The 21,457-nt window shown below is 47.8% G+C and overlaps 1 protein-coding gene across 1 annotated transcript; it reads right to left on the bottom strand.

Moving 5' to 3' along the window:
• Positions 1 to 3,956: 3,956 nt before the first annotated feature.
• Positions 3,957 to 5,426, bottom strand: LOC132891404 (paraneoplastic antigen Ma1 homolog). Its single transcript, XM_060928913.1, has one exon. The coding sequence runs from the start codon at positions 5,424 to 5,426 to the stop codon at positions 3,957 to 3,959; it is 1,470 nt and encodes a 489-aa protein (XP_060784896.1).
• Between the last annotated feature and the right edge of the window lie 16,031 nt (positions 5,427 to 21,457).

Genomic DNA, 21,457 nt, shown 5'->3' with positions numbered 1-21,457 from the left:
CACCTCAGAGACACCAGTCCTACGATTTTCCCTAGCCCTTCTGTGTTTCACAGCTCTTGGGCCCACGGCTGGAGTGGTGGCGACCCCTGGACCTAGTCTTACCTCCTGTCCTAAAGGCAAGATATGGTTACGGTGCATCACCTTGACTGGTCCATTACCATCAACAGGCGTCAACCTGTACACAGGGAGGTCAGAAAGCTGACCATCAACACTGTAAAGACATGAGCTCCATCTATCCGCTAGCTTCTGCTTCCCTTTCAGACCCAAGTTTCTAATCAAAACCCGATCCCCAGGACTCAGGCTATGATAGCGAACTTTCTGGTCATACCTCTCCTTGTTGCTCTGATTCATCCTATCCGCAGAGGCACATGCCAGCTGGTAAGCAGCTTGCAACTCCTCTTTCATCTTTGCCACATACTTTAAATGTGATGCAAATGACGTGTCATCAGATGAAACACCAAAGCAAACATCAACAGGGAGGCGAGCCTCCCGACCAAACATCAAGAAATAGGGTGAGTACCCGGTAGCCTCATTAGGAGTGCAATTATACGCATGCACCAAATGTGCTATATGCTGACTCCACTTTGACTTTTGATGTGACTCTAGGGTGCCCAACATGTCTAACAAAGTCCTATTGAACCTCTCAGGTTGTGGGTCACCCTGGGGGTGGTAAGGAGACGTCCTCGACTTTTTCACACCCAACATTGTCAACATCTCAGTCACCAGTCTACTCTCGAAATCCCTACCCTGGTCGGAGTGGATACGGGTGGGCAAGCCATAATGAATAAAATATCTCTCCCAGAGAGTCCTTGCCACTGTGACAGCTGTCTGGTCCTTAGTAGGAAAGGCTTGTGCATAACACGTGAAATGGTCAGTGACGACCAACACATTGCAAACATTTCGAGAGTCAGGCTCAATCGAAAGAAAATCTATGCACACCAAATCCATGGGTCCAGAACTCTGTATGTGGGAAAGAGGAGCAGCCCTCTGAGGCAATGTTTTCCGCTTGATGCAGCGCTCACATGTCTTACAGTATTTCTCTGCATCAAGCTTCATACGAGGCCAGTAAAACCTGTCCCGAACCAGACTATATGACTTGTCAAACCCCAAGTGGCCACTATCATCGTGCAGCAGCATAAAAACCAGACCATGGAATTGCTTAGGGAGCACCAGTTGTCTCACACACTGACCACCCTGCTTAACAGTCCTGTATAGCAGTCCCTTGTCAATAGACAGCTTTGCCCACTCCTTTTTCAGGATCTTAAAGTCAGGATGCCGCGTCAGGATACTACTAGCAGGCTTCTTCAGACTTATAGCTTGCCAGACATCTCCTATAACAGGGTCACTTTTCTGAGCTTCTTGAAGCTCACTAGAACTAAAAGTAGGCAACTGATCAGGTGCTACAGCAGCAACATGACAGAATGCTGTTGGAACAGCTGACTCATGGCTGCAAATCTGATCAGCAACCCGGGGGAATGGAGAACAACCAGCTCTCTGTGTGGCCACCACCTGACAAATAGCTCGCACTCCAGGGGCGGGAATCTCTTGCCACTCATCGTCAAGGGACAGACTGACATGAGGGTGTCGCGACAGTGCATCAGCATCCATGTTCTTCTGCCCAGGCCTGTACTTCAGGCTGAAGTCGTAAGTGGACAATGCCGACAACCAGCGATGACCAGTGGCATCCAATGTGGCAGACTTGGTTATATAAGTCAGGGGGTTGTTGTCCGTCCTGACTTCAAAACTGGCTCCATAAAGGTAGTCATGCAGCCGATCCACAATAGCCCACTTCAAAGCTAAAAACTCCAGTTTGTGAGCTGGATAATTCCTCTCTGAAGGGGAAAGACTACGACTGATGAACGCCACAGGACGCAATCCTTCAACGTACTCTTGATAAAGGATACCACCTAGACCATCCAGGCTTGCATCCACATGCAAAACATATGGCTTTTGGGGGTCTGCAAAAGCTAGCACCGGGGCCTGAGTTAACCTTGACTTCAACTCCTGAAAAGCGGATTCGCACTGATCGCTCCATCTAGGACCAAAAGGTTCAGAGGGCCGGAAAGAAGGTTTCGAGTCAGCAGCCTGTGAACTCGAGCTCTTCTTCCGAGGCAGACAGCCCTGCAGCAACTCGTTCAGCGGTCGGCATAATGTGGAAAAACCCTTCACAAAACGACAGTAATATCCACAAAAACCCAAAAATGACCATAGCTCAGTGACAGTCTGTGGTCGAGGCCATGAAACAACAGCCTCTATTTTGGAGGGGTCAGTGGCTATGCCATCCTGTGAAACTATGTGCCCCACATAGTTCACAGACGTCCTGCCAAACTGACACTTATCCAACGAAAGTTTGAGACCTTCATCTCTCAACCTGTCCAGAACCTTTAAGAGTCTCTCCTCATGCTCCTCCAAGGTGCTACCAAAGACAATCAGGTCATCTAAATACACCAGAACCTCCAGAAAATTCATGTCTCCGACTGTCCGCTCCATGACTCTCTGGAATGTGGCAGGGGCACCACAGATTCCCTGAGGCATACGCTCAAACTGATAGAAACCTAAAGGACAGATGAATGCTGTCTTTTCTTTATCAGCCTCGCTCATGGGAATCTGGTAGTAGCCACTTCTCAAGTCCAACACCGAGAACCACTTACTACCAGAGAGACAATGGAGGGCGTCTTCGATCCTGGGAACTGTGTACTGGTCAGGGATGGTCCGCTGGTTAAGCGTTCTATAATCAATACACATCCTGACTTTACCTGACTTCTTGCACACTACAACAATGGGCGAAGCATACGGACTCCGAGACTCCGAAATGATGCCATGATTCTGGAGTTCCAGCAAATGCTGACGCACATCCTCTAGATCAGCAGGAGCTAAACGTCGAGATCGCTCCCGAAAAGGCCGCGAGTCATTTAACCTGATTTCATGCTGAGTGCTTTTTGAGCAGCCTACATCCCACTCGCTACAAGAAAACACTTCCTTCCTCTGCAACATCTTCTCGCAGAGGCGATGTTTTGCCTCCTCTGGCATAGAAGAAGTGCCAAAATCAAAAGAAGCAGAAGTAAGCTCACCAGCAGCTATGGGACTGCAAGTGGACGGAAACTGTGGCACCATCTCTACAGGGTATATGTGAGCGAGGGGACTACCTCTCTTCACAAGAACATCCCTGGAAGAAACATTCCTCACATTTACCGTAATACAATGGCAGGACACAGCAGAGACTGGATGGACTTCAGGCCGAACCTCAAGCTCAGGGACAGATGTATCATCAGCACTAAAAGGCTGGTCTACCAGGACTAAAGAGTCATTGAGTTCACCAGGAAACTTGGGCAGTCCTGAAAGCTGCAGCTCCTGCCCAGGCTTTAAAACAACAGGCTTAGGTTTCGTGAACCACACAGTACCGTGTTTATTCACATCCTCCGGTGATACACCTGTGTGCTTAATGGACTCAAAAACCTCTTTTATCACCGGGTGTATGGTCAGCGTGTTAAGAAACCCGTCACCTGCCTGTTCACGACAAGAGTGGAACAACTTCTTCACTAAGTGAGTGTTTGTGCCTACCAAAATGGCTATACCCTCTTTTGTCTGAGGGTCAGGACACACAAGAGCTAAAGTGTCCACCACCTGAGGCACACCAGTGACCGCTTCAGTGAACTCAAGCCTAAGAGGTAAATATCCATCATATGGGTATTTGTGAGAGCTCAAACCCCATATTTCCAGATTTTCCACTGGCTGCAGTGGCAAATGCTTCAAATATGCATTATAAAAGCTATGATACAAGATGGTGACCTGAGAACCACTATCAAGCAGAGCTTTAGCATAAATACCTTCTATCTGCACGGGCACCTCAGCCGAGGGCCCCACTAACCCAGACGGCAGTTGTGATTGGCTGACTTTGATTGGAGGTGAACAATGAGCGGAACATGTTTTGTGTGATGGAGCTCTGTGCCGTTCCTTCACTGAGCTCCGGGGAAGTTTCCCTGCTGCGTGACCCTCTTAAGCAGCTTCTGATTCACTACCCTCAAGTTCTCAGGACATGTGCACTCTCGCTTGGTGTGGCCGTCTTCTCCACACTTGTAACAAAAAATGGCAGGAACAGAAGAGGATGTTGTAGACTTCGGCAGGTTCGAAGAAACAGCCCTTGTGGGAACAGCTGGGGCTGTGGTTTCTGTGCTGTGGCTTACACCAAACTGTGAGACTTGAGGATTTTCAGGAGCCACGGTAGTAGCAGTCAAAAGTTTAGTTACTAAAGACGTCAGCTCCTTGACCTCTTTCCTCAGACTGTCAACCTCAGACGCCAGGGGAGTAACAGGCACATGAGGAAGAGCGACAGCAGCAGTCACAGGAACCTGGCAAAATGTAGATGAGGCCACAGAAACCTTTGCACTCTCCCTTGCACTTACCCAGTGCTCTTCCTCTCTCACATTTCGCATTAACTGGGAAAAAGAAGGCGGAGCTTGCAAAGTGTGCAGAAGTCGCACACGTAAAGCCACAATGTCAGTGGTGAGAGCACCCTTGAACAACTGCTCCAGACGTGCACGATTCAGGCCTGCAGCTTCAATCCCTCCTCTCAAAAGAGCACGGTGGAGAAGCTTGTCCAAGCGATACAAGAAAGCAGAAAGTTTCTCACCATCTTCTTGAAAAGTATGGCGAAACGATGCCATAAGGTCTGCCCCACTCTCAGTTGATCCATAAGTAGTGTCAAGAGCAGTTAAGTAATCAGTAGCAGTAGCAGATGGGCTACTGACTTTCAAAAACCTTACTATATCCGCAGCAGGCCCACGCAAACTCTCAACAATGCGCTGTCGCTTAGCAGCATCACTGCACTGCCACTCAGTAATCATCTGAGTAGCCTGCTCCATCCAGGCCTCATATTCTTCCTCGCCTGGGGGAACGGGCCATAAACCGGAAAACAGCCTCAGTTTTCTATAGCCAGGCACATCAACAGATGCCTGGTTACAGCGATCAACGAGCTGGCCTATGGCATTCACAAGATCCATGCTGACATCAGGTTTAGGAGGCTGCGTGCCCAAAACAGCCTTCACATCACCCATAGACTTGCCTTCCTGCTGTAATAATGAAAATAGCTTGGCTTCGAATCCATCACTTTCAAGAACAGGACTAGCAGACAGCAAACCACTCACTACATGAACAGCCCATGGACCTGCCTCACCTACAATTCCCACTTCAGGAGGGACAGAGCTCTGATCCAACTCAGCAGAAGTCTCGACTAAAATGTACAGGTGCCTACCAGTCTTGTCGCCACGGCGACCGCGTATCCAGGTCCTACCCAGAACCTTAACTGTGCTGAGCACACGGCTAACCACATCATCAGTGGCCTCCAGTGGCACTCTGCTAAGTAAAATGGCATGACACAACTCCACATTCTCCTCACGGCTCCACTCAACAGCCTGACTAAGGTCCATGTTTAAAAAAAAAAACTGCCCAGCAAACAGCAATAACTAACACAACACAAACACTAAGCAAAACACAGCGATCTACTTGTTCTGGTAAACAGGAAAATCCCAGCGGTGCCTCCAAAATGTAACCCCTTTTTTTTTTTTGACAGGTGCTGATCACCCAGCACAGTAGGCTATAGGCTACTAAAGAGTTACCCTAAATCCCAATAAATAATGGCGCAACAGGGTCCTAAGTTCTCAGCGGTGGAGTGGTGAGCTGGCTGAGATTCCTGATACCATAAGGGTACAAGTATGAGTAGAGAGAGAGAATAATAAGCATGAATCTAATAAATGATAAATTTAACAGCGCGGTGCCTCCACTGCGAAAATACTACACTTACCTTTGAAGCTAGTGTATGGTGTATTTCCTCAGACTTTAAAATAACAGTAGCTTGAGTGAAAGAACTAATAGCTAGTCTGCAGTGCGCATGTCAGAATGTTCAAATATAAAGAACCAAATGAGCAGCCTATACACCCAAGATATAATTAAATAATAATGATTATATTTATTAATAAGCAATAATAATAATAATAATAGCAATAATAATAATAATAATAATAATAATAATAATAATAATAATAATAATAGTATTTGACAATAAATGCTCCCACAGAAGCATGCAATGTAATCACCAAGAAAATAGTAACACCGGCACAAGAAGAGCGGAAACAATTAGCCTACATAATAGAGATGTTACAGATAGCACATCAACAGTGTGTATACCAGCAGTACATAGTAAGAAAATAAAATTGGGTAAAGTATCAAAAGAAAAGAAGTGGAAAAGAAAAAAAACGCGCGCGCAGTTGGGGCCCGTTGGTGCACAGGTGGCAGCTCTCTGAACTGCAGGCAGAACAGCAACCACTGCAATGCCCTTCTAAAATGCTGGCTATCCAGGCGAGACCAGAGGAACGCGTGTGTGTGTGTGTGTGTGTGTCAGTGTAAGTGTGGGTTCGCGTTACTCACAATCCACCGGTCAAACCAGACGGATCAGGTTACAGATGTCGGTACAGTCATGCAGCAGATGCTCCTGAGCAGAGGGCTAGCTATTGCTGTGGGTTAGCTCGCTCGAATAAGATGCTGCTCACCCCAAACCCCTCGGTAGCTGGCTGGGTCCCAGACCCGACACAGTGAGTTCCCGGGACTGACGAAAGCGCTCCGGTGGGCACAGCACGGAGGGCAGATGTGTCCGCAGAAAAAAAAACAGCAAGATCACTCACTGGAGTGACACCGGAGTTTATGGCCACAAGCAGACCAAACTATAAAAAGACTGTCTGCAAAATAAGTGCTGAAATAGAGCTCACAAACAACGCGATCTCTCTCTGCTCGGCAGCAGGCGGGAACTCCGTGAGCTTCTCCCTCGCGAAGTGATGAAACATCTCAAAAAGCCCGCGAACTCGCGGGCATTAAACATATACCAATTACCATTGGCTGACATCAAAATTCAAATAAAACTACAACGAGCAAATAAGTCTGATTGGTCCGAATGCACAGAACGTCACAACACATCAGAACAGTGAAAATATTCCAAACCACAAGGCATTATGGTAAATGGAGTTAATTACACAGAAAATAGGGCAATCCAATATAGAGTATAAAATACAGTGTTATTTTAGAGGACCTTACACTTAGAATGGTACATCCATGAAAAACCTTTCTTATGCAGTCTGCCATGATCTTTAAGGCATAAATGGGTCTCTTGCAAATAAACTATGTCTACAGACATTTTCTTTAAGTGTGCAAATACTTTGCTACATTTAACTGGGTGGTTAAGACCACGAACATTCCAGGTGACCATCCTTGTTCTTGGTTCAGTTATACTAGGACCAACTGATGCCAGAAAGTAGGTTTATAAATTCAGTGCATATCATTAACATATCCACAAATGCAAGTCGTCTGATATAAGGATCCACTGCAAAAAAATAATAATAATAATTTCTGGGAAGATGATCAAAGAAACAAAATAAAATGAAAAGTAATTAAAAAAACAGTATAGAGAGAAACAGAATGGTTTCTCTATAAGGGTTGCTCTACATGGGGCTTTAGTCCAAATCACACCAACAAGAAACATCCAAAAAAAGGTAAAAAGTTTACCATGTCTCTCGCTAGAACTGACACACTTCAAATAAGAAAGTACACAATGTCATTTGTCATTTCACACAACTTGTGCTGTTTAGTAACCTCACAGCGACTCCATTAATAGGCTACCTTGAATCAATAACCTATTGCTATCACAATGACAGGGCTACAGTCTCCATTTAGTCTGACATAAGGACACCTAGTCTACTCAGTTGGCTTGTTAATTATTTTCTCAGTAACATAGTCCTTTGCCTTACTTGGGTCTTTGAATTTTTCTACTGTACCATCTGGAAGTGTTCAATTAGTAACTCATGCTGGATATGCCACTCATTGCATTCAAACTGGACCAACATGCTGCTGGACAATGAGATGGCTGGAGAGCTCAACAAAAACAGAACCAAGTGCTGGGTGGGTGAGAGTATGCAATTAGTCCTCTTCATAGGACAATTATTTCACAATACAGATACATCTGGGGTATACATCAAGCCACAGACAGCCTAATCTCTAACTGTTCTAGACCCCCCTGAACCACTGCAGCACATGGTTTCATATCTAGTTCCACAGGCACAAGGAGACACGTGTATGTTCTGATGGCTCAACACCTCTTGGTATGTCTGAATGTAAAGCATATATGCAATACTCCCAGAATGAAACAAGGTGCCACATCAGTTCTGCTAATTCCAGCATCAGTATAAACAAGGCAAAGCTGAGCATGGTTTCCTATTCACTGATCATGTGGATTTGCGGTTTGCATGTATACTCAATAATTCAAACAGATTGGAACTGGAATAGGTGTTGTTACCTGTCCATGGTGTTCCCTGGCCTAATGATTGCTCAAGATAATCCATTTCAGAAGAAAGCTCACCACATCATGAGATGATCAACACCCACTAGATATAATGGGTATGTCCTCGCTGATCCCTGGACATCACCTGGAGCAAATGTGGGGTGGTCGCTGTTCCTGGGTGGAGGAACAATAGCAGCATTAAACAAGATCAATGGGCTGGCATGGCAGTTGCTAAGGTTCATGAGGTACAGAGTCAGCCCTCGCCCTCATGAATAATGAATTGGATGCCCTCAGGAAGGTGGTGATTCAGAACAGACTTGCACTTGATACATTATTGGCAGAGAAAGGTGGAGTAAACACCTCCTGTTGTTTCGATATACCAGACAACTATCAGAACAGCTCCTCCAATCATTGCTCATATGCAAGAGGCAGTGACGGCCCCAGTGCCCGCCAACGATTCCTGGTACTCCTGTTTTCTCCAATGGGGTAACGGATGGGGACATTGGTTATTGACCATACTCATGCCGGTAATGTGTGTATTATTCCTGATATGTCTGGTTGTACTATGCATTCTATGATGCTTGAGAGATATGATGATAATGATGATGATGATGGTGCATGCTGTCATGGAAAGTTACCAGATGGTGAAGATGGATCTAGAGAACTGGCCTTCAAGGCTGTATGAGCATTATAAACCCCTTTCTCAAATGTGGATGATTATGAACTGGAGATAAAATTTTTGCTATATATAGAACTATGGATATTTTTGCTTATGCTTATTGCTGGCTGAAGAAATATCTTGATAGTTATGTTTGATTTCAATGATGTGAATGTACATATTTTCCTATCTGTTAATTTTCCATTTGGGTAGAGATGCCTATGTCTCACAAAAACAGCAGTTTGATCATTTCCAGTTCCCTTTTAATGAAGTGCCTGTTGAAAACCTGTATAGAAGGGACAGGAAACAGAAATATGTATTAGGGAAAGTCTTTTGCTTTATGATAGTTATCAAATAATTTATAAAAGGGGGAGAGGAAAATGTAATTTTTAGAGAATTTAGGACTTTAAGTGATCTTTAGAAAAGTAAGCTCTGAGACATTGTGTCATTGTGTCTCATGATGAAGAATGTTGTTTTTGTGTCACACTGTTCTATTTGAGGTTATCAAAAATAATGTGTACAGGCGGAGATGGTAAAGATAGTGAAGTATGTGTTCTTGTCTGTGAAAGGGGAACATCTGATATGTCCGTCATGCTAAGCTGTATAAAACAGAGTGTATTAACAGAAGGTGCTTCTTTGGGTGAAATGCTTTGTGATTTTCATTGCAGAGAAGCCCTCTTGCAGGAGTATAATAAACTCATATTTCTGTCTTTTTTTCCTAACAGTCTCAGGGTGTTGAATTATTATGCTTTTTCCACTGCAAGGAAAACATTTAAATGTCTTGGAATGGCCTAATCAAAGTTCAGACCTCAATCCAGTTGAGACTCTGTGGCATAATTTGAAGATTGCTGTACACCAATACACCAATACAACCCATCTAACTAGAAAGAGTTGGAGCAGTTTTGCCTTGAGGAATGGGCAAAAATCCCAGTAGCTAGATGTGCTAAGCTAGTTGAGACATACCCCAAGAGACTTGCAACTGTAATTGCAGCAAAAGATGGTTCTACAAAGTACTGACCTTTTTTTTTTTTGGGGGGGGGGGGGGATACCTATGTTCACACTACTTCATAAAGCTAATTCCTAAGACTAGTCTTTTTGCCCAAAAATGCCAGTCTTACTTCCAGTATCTTGCTTATATGCAGGATTATGGAGATGTTCCAAAACTTCTGAGTCCACTGGAGCACGTGGGTCGTTTCCATGGAAAGCAGAGGATTCTTGGTCCAAACTTCAGCGTTCGTGAGGAAAAGTCTCTGATCAAACAATGTGCACAGCGCTTTAGTCAGAAGGAATCCAGTTGCTTCTAACTTTTAATTAACTGCTTTGGGCTGCAGTCGTAACGTTACTTATAATGAACAAATGAAAGGAAACCGGTTGTAACTCAATCTGAGTTAGATCGTGCAATTTTGGAAGTTTACTGTGGCCAGTGGTAAATGAAAGCGCGCTGAATTCTTACTTGCAAAGCAGACGTCTTGGTTCTAGATGTTCTGGTGAGCGGGCCTCTTTGTGTCTGTAGAACATGCCGGTCTGCGGCGAGATTCACAGCACCAAAGAGGAAGACAGAAGTGTTGCTCAGTTACTTATGGCTTCATGGAGGATGTGACGTAGGAAATCCTGCCCAGCCATGACATAGGTCATCACGGAAGTTGGTTGATGGGATCTGTGGTTCTTAGACGAGACTGTCCCTACATTCCCCCCTTTGGTGTCAGGGGTATGACGGAGTCGTAGCACTGAGAGCACAGTACCGTACAGTCCACATGTCCGTAGTCCTTGAGGTAGCATCCTCTGTACAGCCCATGGTGTCCTGTGAAAACTGTGTAAACTCATGAGTCTTAGTAAGACAGTTGGAGGCAGAGGCATTTGGGCATATAATCAGGCTGTAGGCATTTGGGCATATAAATCACTCTAACTAGGTCAAAATCACATCTATAAAAAAATTAAACATTAACGCTACATATATACTTCATTTCCTATGCATAAAAACAAGAAAAGAGAAGGAATGAAGGAAAGAAAAGAAGTATTAGTGCTTGGGTTAGTAAGCCTAATCTTCTGGAAAGGTAACAGCAGCGGGTGGTCTGGCCAGAAAGCGTGCGCTACTGCAGCTAAAGCTGTCAGGGACGCAGACCATCTTATCCAGCTTGGCGTGTAGTGTTATGTATTTGTGTAGCATGCTTGCGATGCCAGCGGTTAAGACCCAGCCACTGAGAAGAAGTCCCAAAGCAATCAGACTTATGGTGGATTCTAGATCAGATGACTCTCTGACCTGGTTGCGGGAGACCATAGTCGAAATTCCAGTCTGGCCTAAACTAAATTTCACCGTTTTGGTCTCTTCAACCAGTAGTTGCTGTTGGTGGGTGTTATTGATCTCAAGATCATAACCTTGAAATGCGTCTATCATTTCAATCTCAGAATCGTACCTGTCAGTACTAAGATGGTTAGGGTGATATCACCTACGTGAATGGTGGCTCCCTGTGGTACACTAAGGAACACCGTTTGGTTTGGGATTTTCATTCTTGTGGCTGTGTCGTGCTGGTCGTATGACATCAAGACTTCAGTTTTTGGAGTGTTAACAACCCACTGATTACCAGCTCTCTCTACTCTAGTTTCCATATCCTCGTCCTTTACGGACATTTGACCTACACACTTTTGTTCAGGCGCTTTTGCCCTCAAACCACACAGGTGATCTGTAGTGTCTCTAATGAATGGGTTGCTTGGGCAGACCCAGTGGATGTCTTTAGTGGAGGTGCACATCTCTAGGTTGGGAATAAAGTAGACAGAGGGGCTGTCGTCATGGAATGCTACCATGGGTGGTGTCTGTATGCGTATACGGACATTGTTTTTCCAGAAACCCACGTTGAGGACAGACTTGAGTCTATATATGTTGTTTTTCTCAATGATGGGTAGATTTAGCATGAATCCTATCTCTAAGTCTTGTGGATTCACAAAAATGGGGATAGCACTGCCAAGACTATAGGCCAGGTGTATTTGCGATGAATACACATTAGTAATAGTAGCGGATTTTAGTATTTTATCTACCATGACATACAGAAGGGTTATTATTTATTGGGTTGGTAAGTCTGACTGGGAATGTCAGTGTATGCTTATGGGTGAGTGAGGCGTACAAGCTAGGTGGACAGGATGGGCCTAGCTATCATCCCCCCCTTTTGGAGTGAGGACCATTCAAAAGGCTGGATTGGATTGCTATGGAAATCGATATGAGGGCGTTTGATTAGGCCTGGATGTCCTAATGCGATACACGACGGGGGACAGTTTTCCACAATCGAAAGGTCCCAACCAGTGTGGTAGGAACTTTTTGAGACTCCTACCGGCTTGGTAAAGTTGAAATATAGGACTTAGTCGCCTATTTGATATTCGTGATGGGAGGCTTTTCGGTCGTAGTAGGCCTTTTGCCCTTTTACGCTCGCTTCTATTTATCTGTTGAGGGGTCTGACCTCTGTAACAGTCTTTTAATCTCAGCCAACTGGGCTTTCAAAGAGTCCAGCTCTGAGCGGAACTCACCAGGTTGGTCTGAGTCACTGTGTCGGTCACCTCTACCCCTACGTTTAGAGCTACGGTCGGAGCGCTCCTGCCATCTCTGGCCAGAGCGAGGATGACCGTCTTGCTGCCAACCGCCTTGTTCCCTACAACCCTTTTCATATGATGGGCGGTTGCCATAGTCACTGTGGACTTGCCCTCGGTCTCTCCTGGCCTTACCTTGCCGATTCTTCCACTCACCCTGGTGATGGCTCGGCAAGGGGTGGTTCGGACCGGGATTTTTCCAGGGGGTCCCCCTTTTGGAGCTTCACCTCCTTCTAAGGCTAGTGGGGGCCTGTCTGTGGGTTTGACAATGGTCTCCCAGGTCATTTGGGCTAGTTGCCTAATTTCCCTCATCAAGTAGAAACCTTGTCAACACGTCAGTGTGACTTGAGCCCGCACGCTTGGGTGAAGGTTATGTAAGAAGAGGGATTTGAAGCCTCTATCTTCTTCCATGCCTGGTGCACTACTACCCTGGAAATAGGCAGTACATAGCCGTCTATAATATTCATGAGGCGCCTCAGACCATTTCTGTTTAATGTGTATGGCACACAATGTCGCGGAGGTTTCATCCGTGTACGGCGCATATTCTTCCCTCATGTAATTGTGAAGTTTCGAATAACTATCGTGAAGATTTGGGGGTAGCGTCTCTAAAAAGGCATGAACGCTGCTACTGGAGGTCTTCCAGATCAGTTTAAGTTTCTCTCGCGTTGTGGCTTTCGGCAAGTCCATCAGGCATCGGTCAATTTCTCGCAAATAATCATTTAAGTTTGCTCTTTTATTGTCGGGATCGAATCGCCTGACATCTTTGGCAAGTAGGTCAATTTGCCGTAAGTGAAGGGTTTGGTGCACGTCCATGTGCGGCTTTCTTGGCTCTCCTGAGTACTCACTATCTAAGCTACTCTGGTATTGCTCCCGTTTCGCACTAGATTCGTAACCTGATTCATCCGAAGATGGATCAGGGATACTGTAGCACGCTGACCTGGGTGTGCTATGGTTCTGGGCTCGGAATTAGCACAGTATGGCTCTACCCTGGCTAAACGACGTAGGAGTCGTGTAGCGAGTTGATGGAGTTTGGCGGGGTGTCTGGTCCTCGACCAGGCAATCCACGGTGTCCGGTTCGGACGCCTCTTCCTGCTCTGAGCTTTGGCGCATTGCCAGGGGTCTTTCACGCCCCTCTTGGGGGGTCTGCTCCTTGGCAGCCCTCTTGGCAGCCATTTCGGCTTTCTCTAGCCCAGTGGTTCTCAAACTTTTTTCACCAAGTACCACCTCAGAAAATACTTGGCTCTCCAAGTACCACCATAATGACCAACATTCAAATACAGTAGCTATAGTAGGCCTAAGTATTCATTAAAAACAAGGCGGAGGTTTTATTTAACAAGTATATTTAATATTGTTGGCCACTGTAACATTACACACAGTACTTTGAACAGTAACACTGTGTTTAAATATAGGAAAATAAAACACTGTACTTAAATAATGAATCAAATAAAATTAATTGCACATAAAAGTGAAATAAAACATTGTACTAAAATAAATATTAAAAGACAGTTCTTAAAGATTAATTGAAAATGTACTTAAAAGTTAAATAACTGTACTGTACTTAAATGTTAAGTAAAAAAAGTACTGTACTTGATGTACTTGAAAAAAATCAAAACAGGCTATGCATAGCTGCAGTTCTTGCCGTTTCTTAACTCCAGTGACTGCTTTCTGAAACAGAAACACACACCCACAAACAGAGGAAGAACAATAAGATTAAGAATAAAACAAAAGTGAGGAAAAGCATTAAGAATAACAGCTTATAATGTTAAATATACACAGAGTATTGACTGATTGACAACTTACTGAGCTTAATGTGATGGGTGTGCATGCCTCTGTGAACACAGTCCTGCAACGTCCAGTCCAAGCCATGCTCCTGGATGAACTTGTTCAGTAACTGGAATATTTGCTCTGATGTAGTTCTGGTCTCCAGTGATTTACAGAATATAAAGTCCTCCTGCGCCACACCACCACACCATCATATTCATATCTCACTGTGGCAGCGGGGGCGTGGTCAAGCGCCGGTCTGTGACAGGAGGGCGGAGTCAGGGAAGGTAAGTGGCAGAATCACTACACCTGAGAGCAATTAACCTGTGTTTGTGTGTCTTCCCAGTGACCGCGCCCTATATGAGGAGGGAGAGCGAGAGCAGAGGGGAGTCTCTCCCGCACCAGATGACTTGTGTGTGTGTGTATGCGTGTGGCTGGGAGAGTGTGTTTGCGAAACTGAAAAGTCGAGCAATAAACGCTATTGTGAACCTGATCTCTGTCCTGCCGTCCTCTGTGCTCCACCCACCAATAGTGAACCGCTACAGTGGTGCCGAAACCCGGGATCTGGAGCACAGCAGCCTCACAGCCCCATGGAGTCCTCCCCGTTTGCTGAACTGGTCCACGCCCTCGCCACAGCCCAGCAAAGCCAGCACCAGGCGTTACTCACCCTCCGAAAGGAGCAAGAAGAGCGGTTCGAGGCCCTGGTGTTGGCCCAACAAGAAGATCGACAGGCGTTCCGGCACCTCCTCGCGTCGGCGGTGTCCACCAGCGCTCCTACCGCGGGCCCGTCTCCCCTCACTGTCACCAAGATGGGCCCGCAGGACAACCCCAAGGCGTTCCTCACGTTATTTGAACAGGTTGCCGAAGCCTCGGGGTGGCCGATGGAGCAGCGCGCGGTGCGCCTTCTCCCCCTGCTAACGGGAGAGGCACAGCTGGCCGCGCTACAGCTCCCCGCCGACCGCCAGCTGGCCTACGCGGACCTCTGCCGGGCCGTCCTCCAGCGCGTGGGGTGCACACCGGATCAACAGCACCAGCGCTTCCGCGCGCTGCGGTTGGAGGAAGTCGGCCAGCCGTTTGCGTTCGGCCAGCAGCTCCGGGACGCCTGCTGGCGGTGGTTGAGGTCCAACGATCGCGACGCCGAGGGAATTGTCGACCAGGTGGTACTGGAACAGTTCGTCACCCGCTTACCAGCAGGAACCGCGGAGTGGGTCCAGTGCCACCGCCCGGCGTCGCTGGATCAGGCAGTCGAGCTGGCGGAGGATCATCTGGCGGCTGTCCCGGCAGCAGGACAGCAGATGGCATCATCTCCTCTCTCCTCTTCTCTCTCTCTCTCTCTCCCCCTCCTCCTGTGTCCCATCCTCGCCCCATTCCCCCACCGCGGAGGCGGGGGCCGGCTCCACCCCAGCCGGCCCGCCGCACCCACGGTGCCCTCCCGTTTCTCCCTTCTGTGTCTGTCTCTCCCCCACCTCAGGTGAGTGAGCCCCAGATCACCGGTGCAGAGGGAAAGCCCGGGCCGGTTTGCTGGCGCTGTGGGGAGCCGGGCCACCTTCAACAGCAGTGCACAGCAATGGAAGTGGGCGCGGTGTTTCAGATCCCCGATGCACCAGAGGCCACCCTCGATCGGGCCGGAGCGTATCACATACCGGTGAGTATCCAAGGGGCTACATATCAGGTGTTGGTGGATTCTGGTTGTAATCAGACCTCAATTCGCCAAAGCCTGGTTCAAAACGAGGCATTGGGGGGAGCACAAGGGGTGAAAGTGTTGTGTGTGCACGGGGATGTTCACCGCTACCCTTTGGTGACGGTCCACATTATTTTCAGAGGGGAAAAATTTATAGTGAAGGCGGCGGTTAATCCTCGCCTTACCCACTTTTTAATTTTGGGGACTGATTGGCCGGGATTTCGGGGTTTAATGATGCGCCTAGTAGAGAGTGGGTCCTGCCATTTGACAGGGGGAGGTCCCGGTGTCGCTTTGGCGGGAGCAGCTGTCACAGAGCCGTCTACGTCATCTCCGCGTCAGAGTGAGGAGCCACCGGCTCCTCCTCTCTCTCTTGGGGAATCCCTCGCGGATTTCCCATTAGAGCAGTCGCGAGACGAGACTCTGCGGCATGCGTTTGACCAAGTGAGAGTAATCGATGGTCAAACGCTCCAGCCGAACGCCACCCCGTCCTTCCCCTACTTCACGATTATGAAGGATAGATTATACCGAGTGACGCAGGACACTCAAACTAAGGAGCGAGTCACGCAGCTTTTAATTCCGAAGAGCCGCCGGGAATTGGTATTCCAGGTGGCTCACTTTAATCCCATGGCAGGACACTTGGGGCAGGATAAAACACTAGCCCGAATAATGGCCCGATTCTATTGGCCGGGGATTCGCGGCGATGTCCGTAGGTGGTGTACGGCATGCTGCGAATGCCAGTTAGTAAACCCAGCGGCCATTCCAAAAGCGCCTTTGCGCCCTCTACCGTTAATCGAGACCCCGTTTGAGAGAATTGGGATGGATCTCGTCGGGCCATTAGATCGGTCAGCACGAGGGTACCGCTTTATATTAGTTCTGGTGGACTATGCAACGCGATACCCGGAAGCAGTGCCTCTGCGCAATATCTCAGCACGCAGTATTGCAGAGGCACTCTTCCATGTTATCTCCCGAGTTGGAATCCCGAAAGAGATTCTGACTGATCAAGGCACTACGTTTATGTCACGAACACTGCGCGAACTGTATGGGTTATAGGCGATTAAGCTGATCCGCACCAGCGTGTATCATCCACAAATGGAGGGTTTAGTGGAACGGTTCAACCGCACCCTCAAAAATATTATTAAGAAATTCATAAGTGAGGACGCATGTAATTGGGATAAGTGGCTCGAACCCTTGCTGTTCTCAGTGCGAGAGGTCCCCCAAGCCTCCACGGGGTTCTCCCCGTTCAAATTATTATATGGGCGTAAGCCGCGCGGCATCCTGGACGTGCTGTGGGAAAATTGGGAGGAGGGACCTTCACAAAGTAAGAATGAAATTCAGTACGTTATGGACCTGCGCGCAAAACTCCACACGCTCACCCACCTAACTCAGGAGAATTTGCGGCAGGCCCAGGAACAGCAAGCCCGCCTGTACAACAAGGGTACACGCCTTAGAGAGTTCACACCGGGAGATAAGGTACTCGTACTGTTGCCCACATCGAGCTCCAAATTGATCGCCAAGTGGCAAGGACCCTTTGAGGTCACACGGCGAGTCGGGGACGTCAACTATGAGGTGAGGCGAACGGACAGGGGTGGGGCGCTACAGATTTACCACCTCAATCTGCTTAAACTCTGGAACGAGGAGGTCCCCGTGGCGTTGGTGTCGGTGGTTCCGGAGAAGGCGGAGCTGGGGCCGGAGGTTCAAAAAGGGACATTGGCATCACGTACCTCTCCGGTCCCCTGTGGAGACCACCTCTCCCCGACCCAACTCACGGAGGTCACCCAGTTGCAGACCGAGTTTTCGGATGTGTTCTCGCCCCTGCCCGGTTGCACTAACCTCATAGAGCACCACATAGAGACGCCCCCAGGGGTGGTAGTGCGTAGCCGCCCTTACGGGCTACCCGAACACAAAAAAAAGGTGGTTCGGGAAGAACTTCAGACCATGCTCGAAATGGGCATCGTCAAGGAGTCCCACAGTGACTGGAGCAGCCCGGTGGTCTTGGTACCCAAGGCCGATGGGTCGGTCCGGTTCTGTGTGGACTATAGAAAAGTCAATGTGGTGTCTAAATTCGATGCGTACCCAATGCCTAATATTGATGAGTTGCTCGATCGACTCAGCACTGCTCGCTTTTATTCGACGCTGGATTTGACAAAGGGATATTGGCAGATCCCCTTGACTCCACTATCCCGAGAAAAAACGGCCTTTTCCACACCGTTTGGTTTACACCAATTCGTCACCCTTCCGTTTGGGCTGTTTGGGGCGCCCGCTACGTTTCAGTGGCTGATGGACAGAGTCCTCCACCCTCACGCCACTTACGCAGCCGCGTATTTAGACAACATCATCATCTATAGTAATGACTGGCAGTGGCACCTCGAACATCTGAGGGTCATCCTTAGGTCGCTGAGGCAAGCGGGGCTCACAGCCAACCCAAAGAAGTGTGCTATTGGGCGGGTGGAAGTATGGTATCTGGGCTTCCACTTGGGCAATGGGCAGGTGCGTCCCCAAATTAATAAGACGGCAGCAATTGCGGCCTGCCTGAGGCCCAAGACCAAAAAGGGGGTGAGACAGTTCCTGGGGCTGGCTGGCTATTATCGTAGGTTTATACCTAATTATTCGGACGTCACCAGCCCGCTGACTGATCTCACTAAAAAGGGGGCACCAGATCCGGTCCAGTGGACGGAGCAGTGCCAGCGGGCTTTCTCAGAGGTAAAGGCTGCACCGTGTGGGGGGCCACTTCTACACTCCCCTGACTTTTCTCTCCCCTTTATGTTATAGACTGATGTGTCAGACAGAGGGCTGGGGGCGGTTTTGTCCCAGGAGGTGGAGGGGGAGGACCGCCCTGTCCTGTATATCAGCAGGAAGCTGTCGGTGCGTGAGGGGCGCTACAGCACCATAGAGAAAGAGTGTTTGGCCATCAAGTGGGCGGTTCTCGCCCTCCGGTACTACCTGCTGGGGCACCCTTTCACCCTCTGTTCGGACCACGCGCCCCTCCAGTGGCTCCACTGCATGAAAGATGCCAATGCGCGGATCACCCGTTGGTATCTGGCACTCCAACCCTTTAATTTCAAGGTGGTCCACAGGCCGGGGTCGCAGATGGTCGTGGCGGACTTCCTCTCCCGTCAAGGGGGGGGGGAGTCGTCTGCAGGCCGGACGGCCGCCCGGCCTGAGTTGGGCGGTGGGGGTATGTGGCAGTGGGGGCGTGGTCAAGCGCCGGTCTGTGACAGGAGGGTGGAGTCAGGGAAGGTAAGTGGCAGAATCACTACACCTGAGAGCAATTAACCTGTGTTTGTGTGTCTTCCCAGTGACCGTGCCCTATATGAGGAGGGAGAGCGAGAGCACAGGGGAGTCTCTCCCGCACCAGATGACTTGCGTGTGTGTGTATGCGTGTGGCTGGGAGAGTGTGTTTGCGAAACTGAAAAGTCGAGCAATAAACGCTATTGTGAACCTGATCTCTGTCCTGCCGTCCTCTGTGCTCCACCCACCAATAGTGAACCGCTACACTCACATAAACCAAAAAATTGGCCAAATCTGCAACATCTGTAGTCTCATCAAGCTGTATGGCAAAATATCTACTGTTCTTAATGCGCTCAAACAGTGTCTTTTTAACATCGTCAGCCATGTCATTTATTCTCCTTGACACGGTGTCATTTGAAAGCGGCACCAAGTTTAACTCTCTGGCAGCTTTCTCTCCACACATGATACGTGTCATCTCTTTGGCTAATGGTAAACACAGCAGTTCCCCGATTGTGTGCGGCTTACCAGCTCTGGTGATCAGGAGGCTGGCACAATATGAAGCTTCCTGTGCTTTGGCTACAGGTGTACCATAGGACAGAATGGTGGACTTGGACTGCTTCAGTTCATCACGTTTTCGTAAAAAACAATTCATTAGTTTGTCCTTTAGTGCTGTGTGTTTGGTTGTAAGATGCCGTTTGAGATGCGATGGTTTCATGGACTCATTGCTCAGAACGTCCCCGCATACAACACACTGCGGCCTGGGCAGCTCCTCTGTCCCGCTCCAAATGAATCCCAGTTTTATGTATTTTTCGTCATACTTCCTCCTCACTGGTTTCTGCTGTTTGCTAGCAGTTCTGGGGCTGGTTTTGCCACTGTCGTTAGCATCTGCACTCAGCTCACACACGTCCTCTTCAGTTCTCCCTCTCTCTTGATCCATGCTCGCATTTGCGGATTTAAGCCACAACAGCAATTTTGTCGTACTCATCATAATTAGCAAAGCCACCTCCACCTTTTCCCATCACAGCCTAGTCTACCAATGGCAGATAACCGTCTGTCAGCGGAACCGGTGGGAATGCATACGTACGCTACCTATGGCTACCCAGAAGCACTTGCAAACTTTTTAAAATTATTAACTTAATTTGTATCTCCTTTCATTTTCTTGTCATCGGTTGATAAGATATTTTCATCCATTCGGACATTATGGATAGTATTTCACGTTTTATTTTTTACATTTTATTTATATTTAATTAAGTAAATATAAATAAAATGTAAAAAATAAAACGTGAAATACTATCCATAATATCCGAATGGATGAAAATATCTTATCAACCTTTTGTTAATGGTGTTTATGAAGTAAAGGTGTAGATCTAGAGGGTCCTCAGACATAGAGTGTTTTGGTAAACTGGGATGTATGGATGCTGTCAGTCCCCACTCGCTTGCTCACTCGAGTTTGTTGACGGTGCAGTGGCTGCTGCTTTATGTCCCGGGGCTCCCTCATGCCTGTGTTACCTTCTGGCTCTCTCCTTTTAGTTATGCTGTCATAGTTAGTTGCTGGAGTCCCTGCTTGTACTCGGTGCAATATGTATACTGCTCCTACTTATTCAGGTGACATTGGGCATACCTAACAACCTGTGTTTTCTTCCCCCCCCCCAAATCTGTCCCTCTGAGTTACATGGAGTCAACAGGAAATCTTTTGGTGGAGAGGGTGGAGACCTCGACTGGCTATCGTAGCCTGCAGGGAATCGGCCATCAGACTTTCTGTCGCATGTCCCAGACCCGGTGAAATGTAACTGAATTGTCTTGGCCAGCCCTAAGGGTCCCATCTGCATCTCATCATTGCTGAGGAGTGTGCTCCCATCACCCAATCAAGCATCCAGCCAGAGCAGGTCATGATATATTTTTTACCATATTAACATGCCATTGTTGTGTGTTATGCCTGATGTAAAGACTCTCGTCGCTGCGAGCCTACTACACAGATTTAATACTTGTCATTTTTAGGGCATACCTAACAACATGTGTTTTCTTTCTCTCTCTCTTCCCCCCCCAATCTGTCCCTCTGAGTTACATGTTGGTCCTGGGATTGAGATGCTGGCCTTTTCTGCCCCTTGGACCTGCTTGATCCATCCTGGTGCCCTGTGTCTGGTCGGAGTTTTATTGCACCGCTCCTGTGAAGGACGGCCCCATGAGGACAGTTGAGGGTTATACCTGGAGGATGCTCTGGACTCTTACA

Source organism: Neoarius graeffei, chromosome 9 (assembly GCF_027579695.1).
Source record: "Neoarius graeffei isolate fNeoGra1 chromosome 9, fNeoGra1.pri, whole genome shotgun sequence".
Lineage (NCBI taxonomy): Eukaryota > Metazoa > Chordata > Actinopteri > Siluriformes > Ariidae > Neoarius > Neoarius graeffei.
Note: the sequence above shows the minus strand (reverse complement) of the source record. Positions and strands in the feature narration are given on the sequence as shown.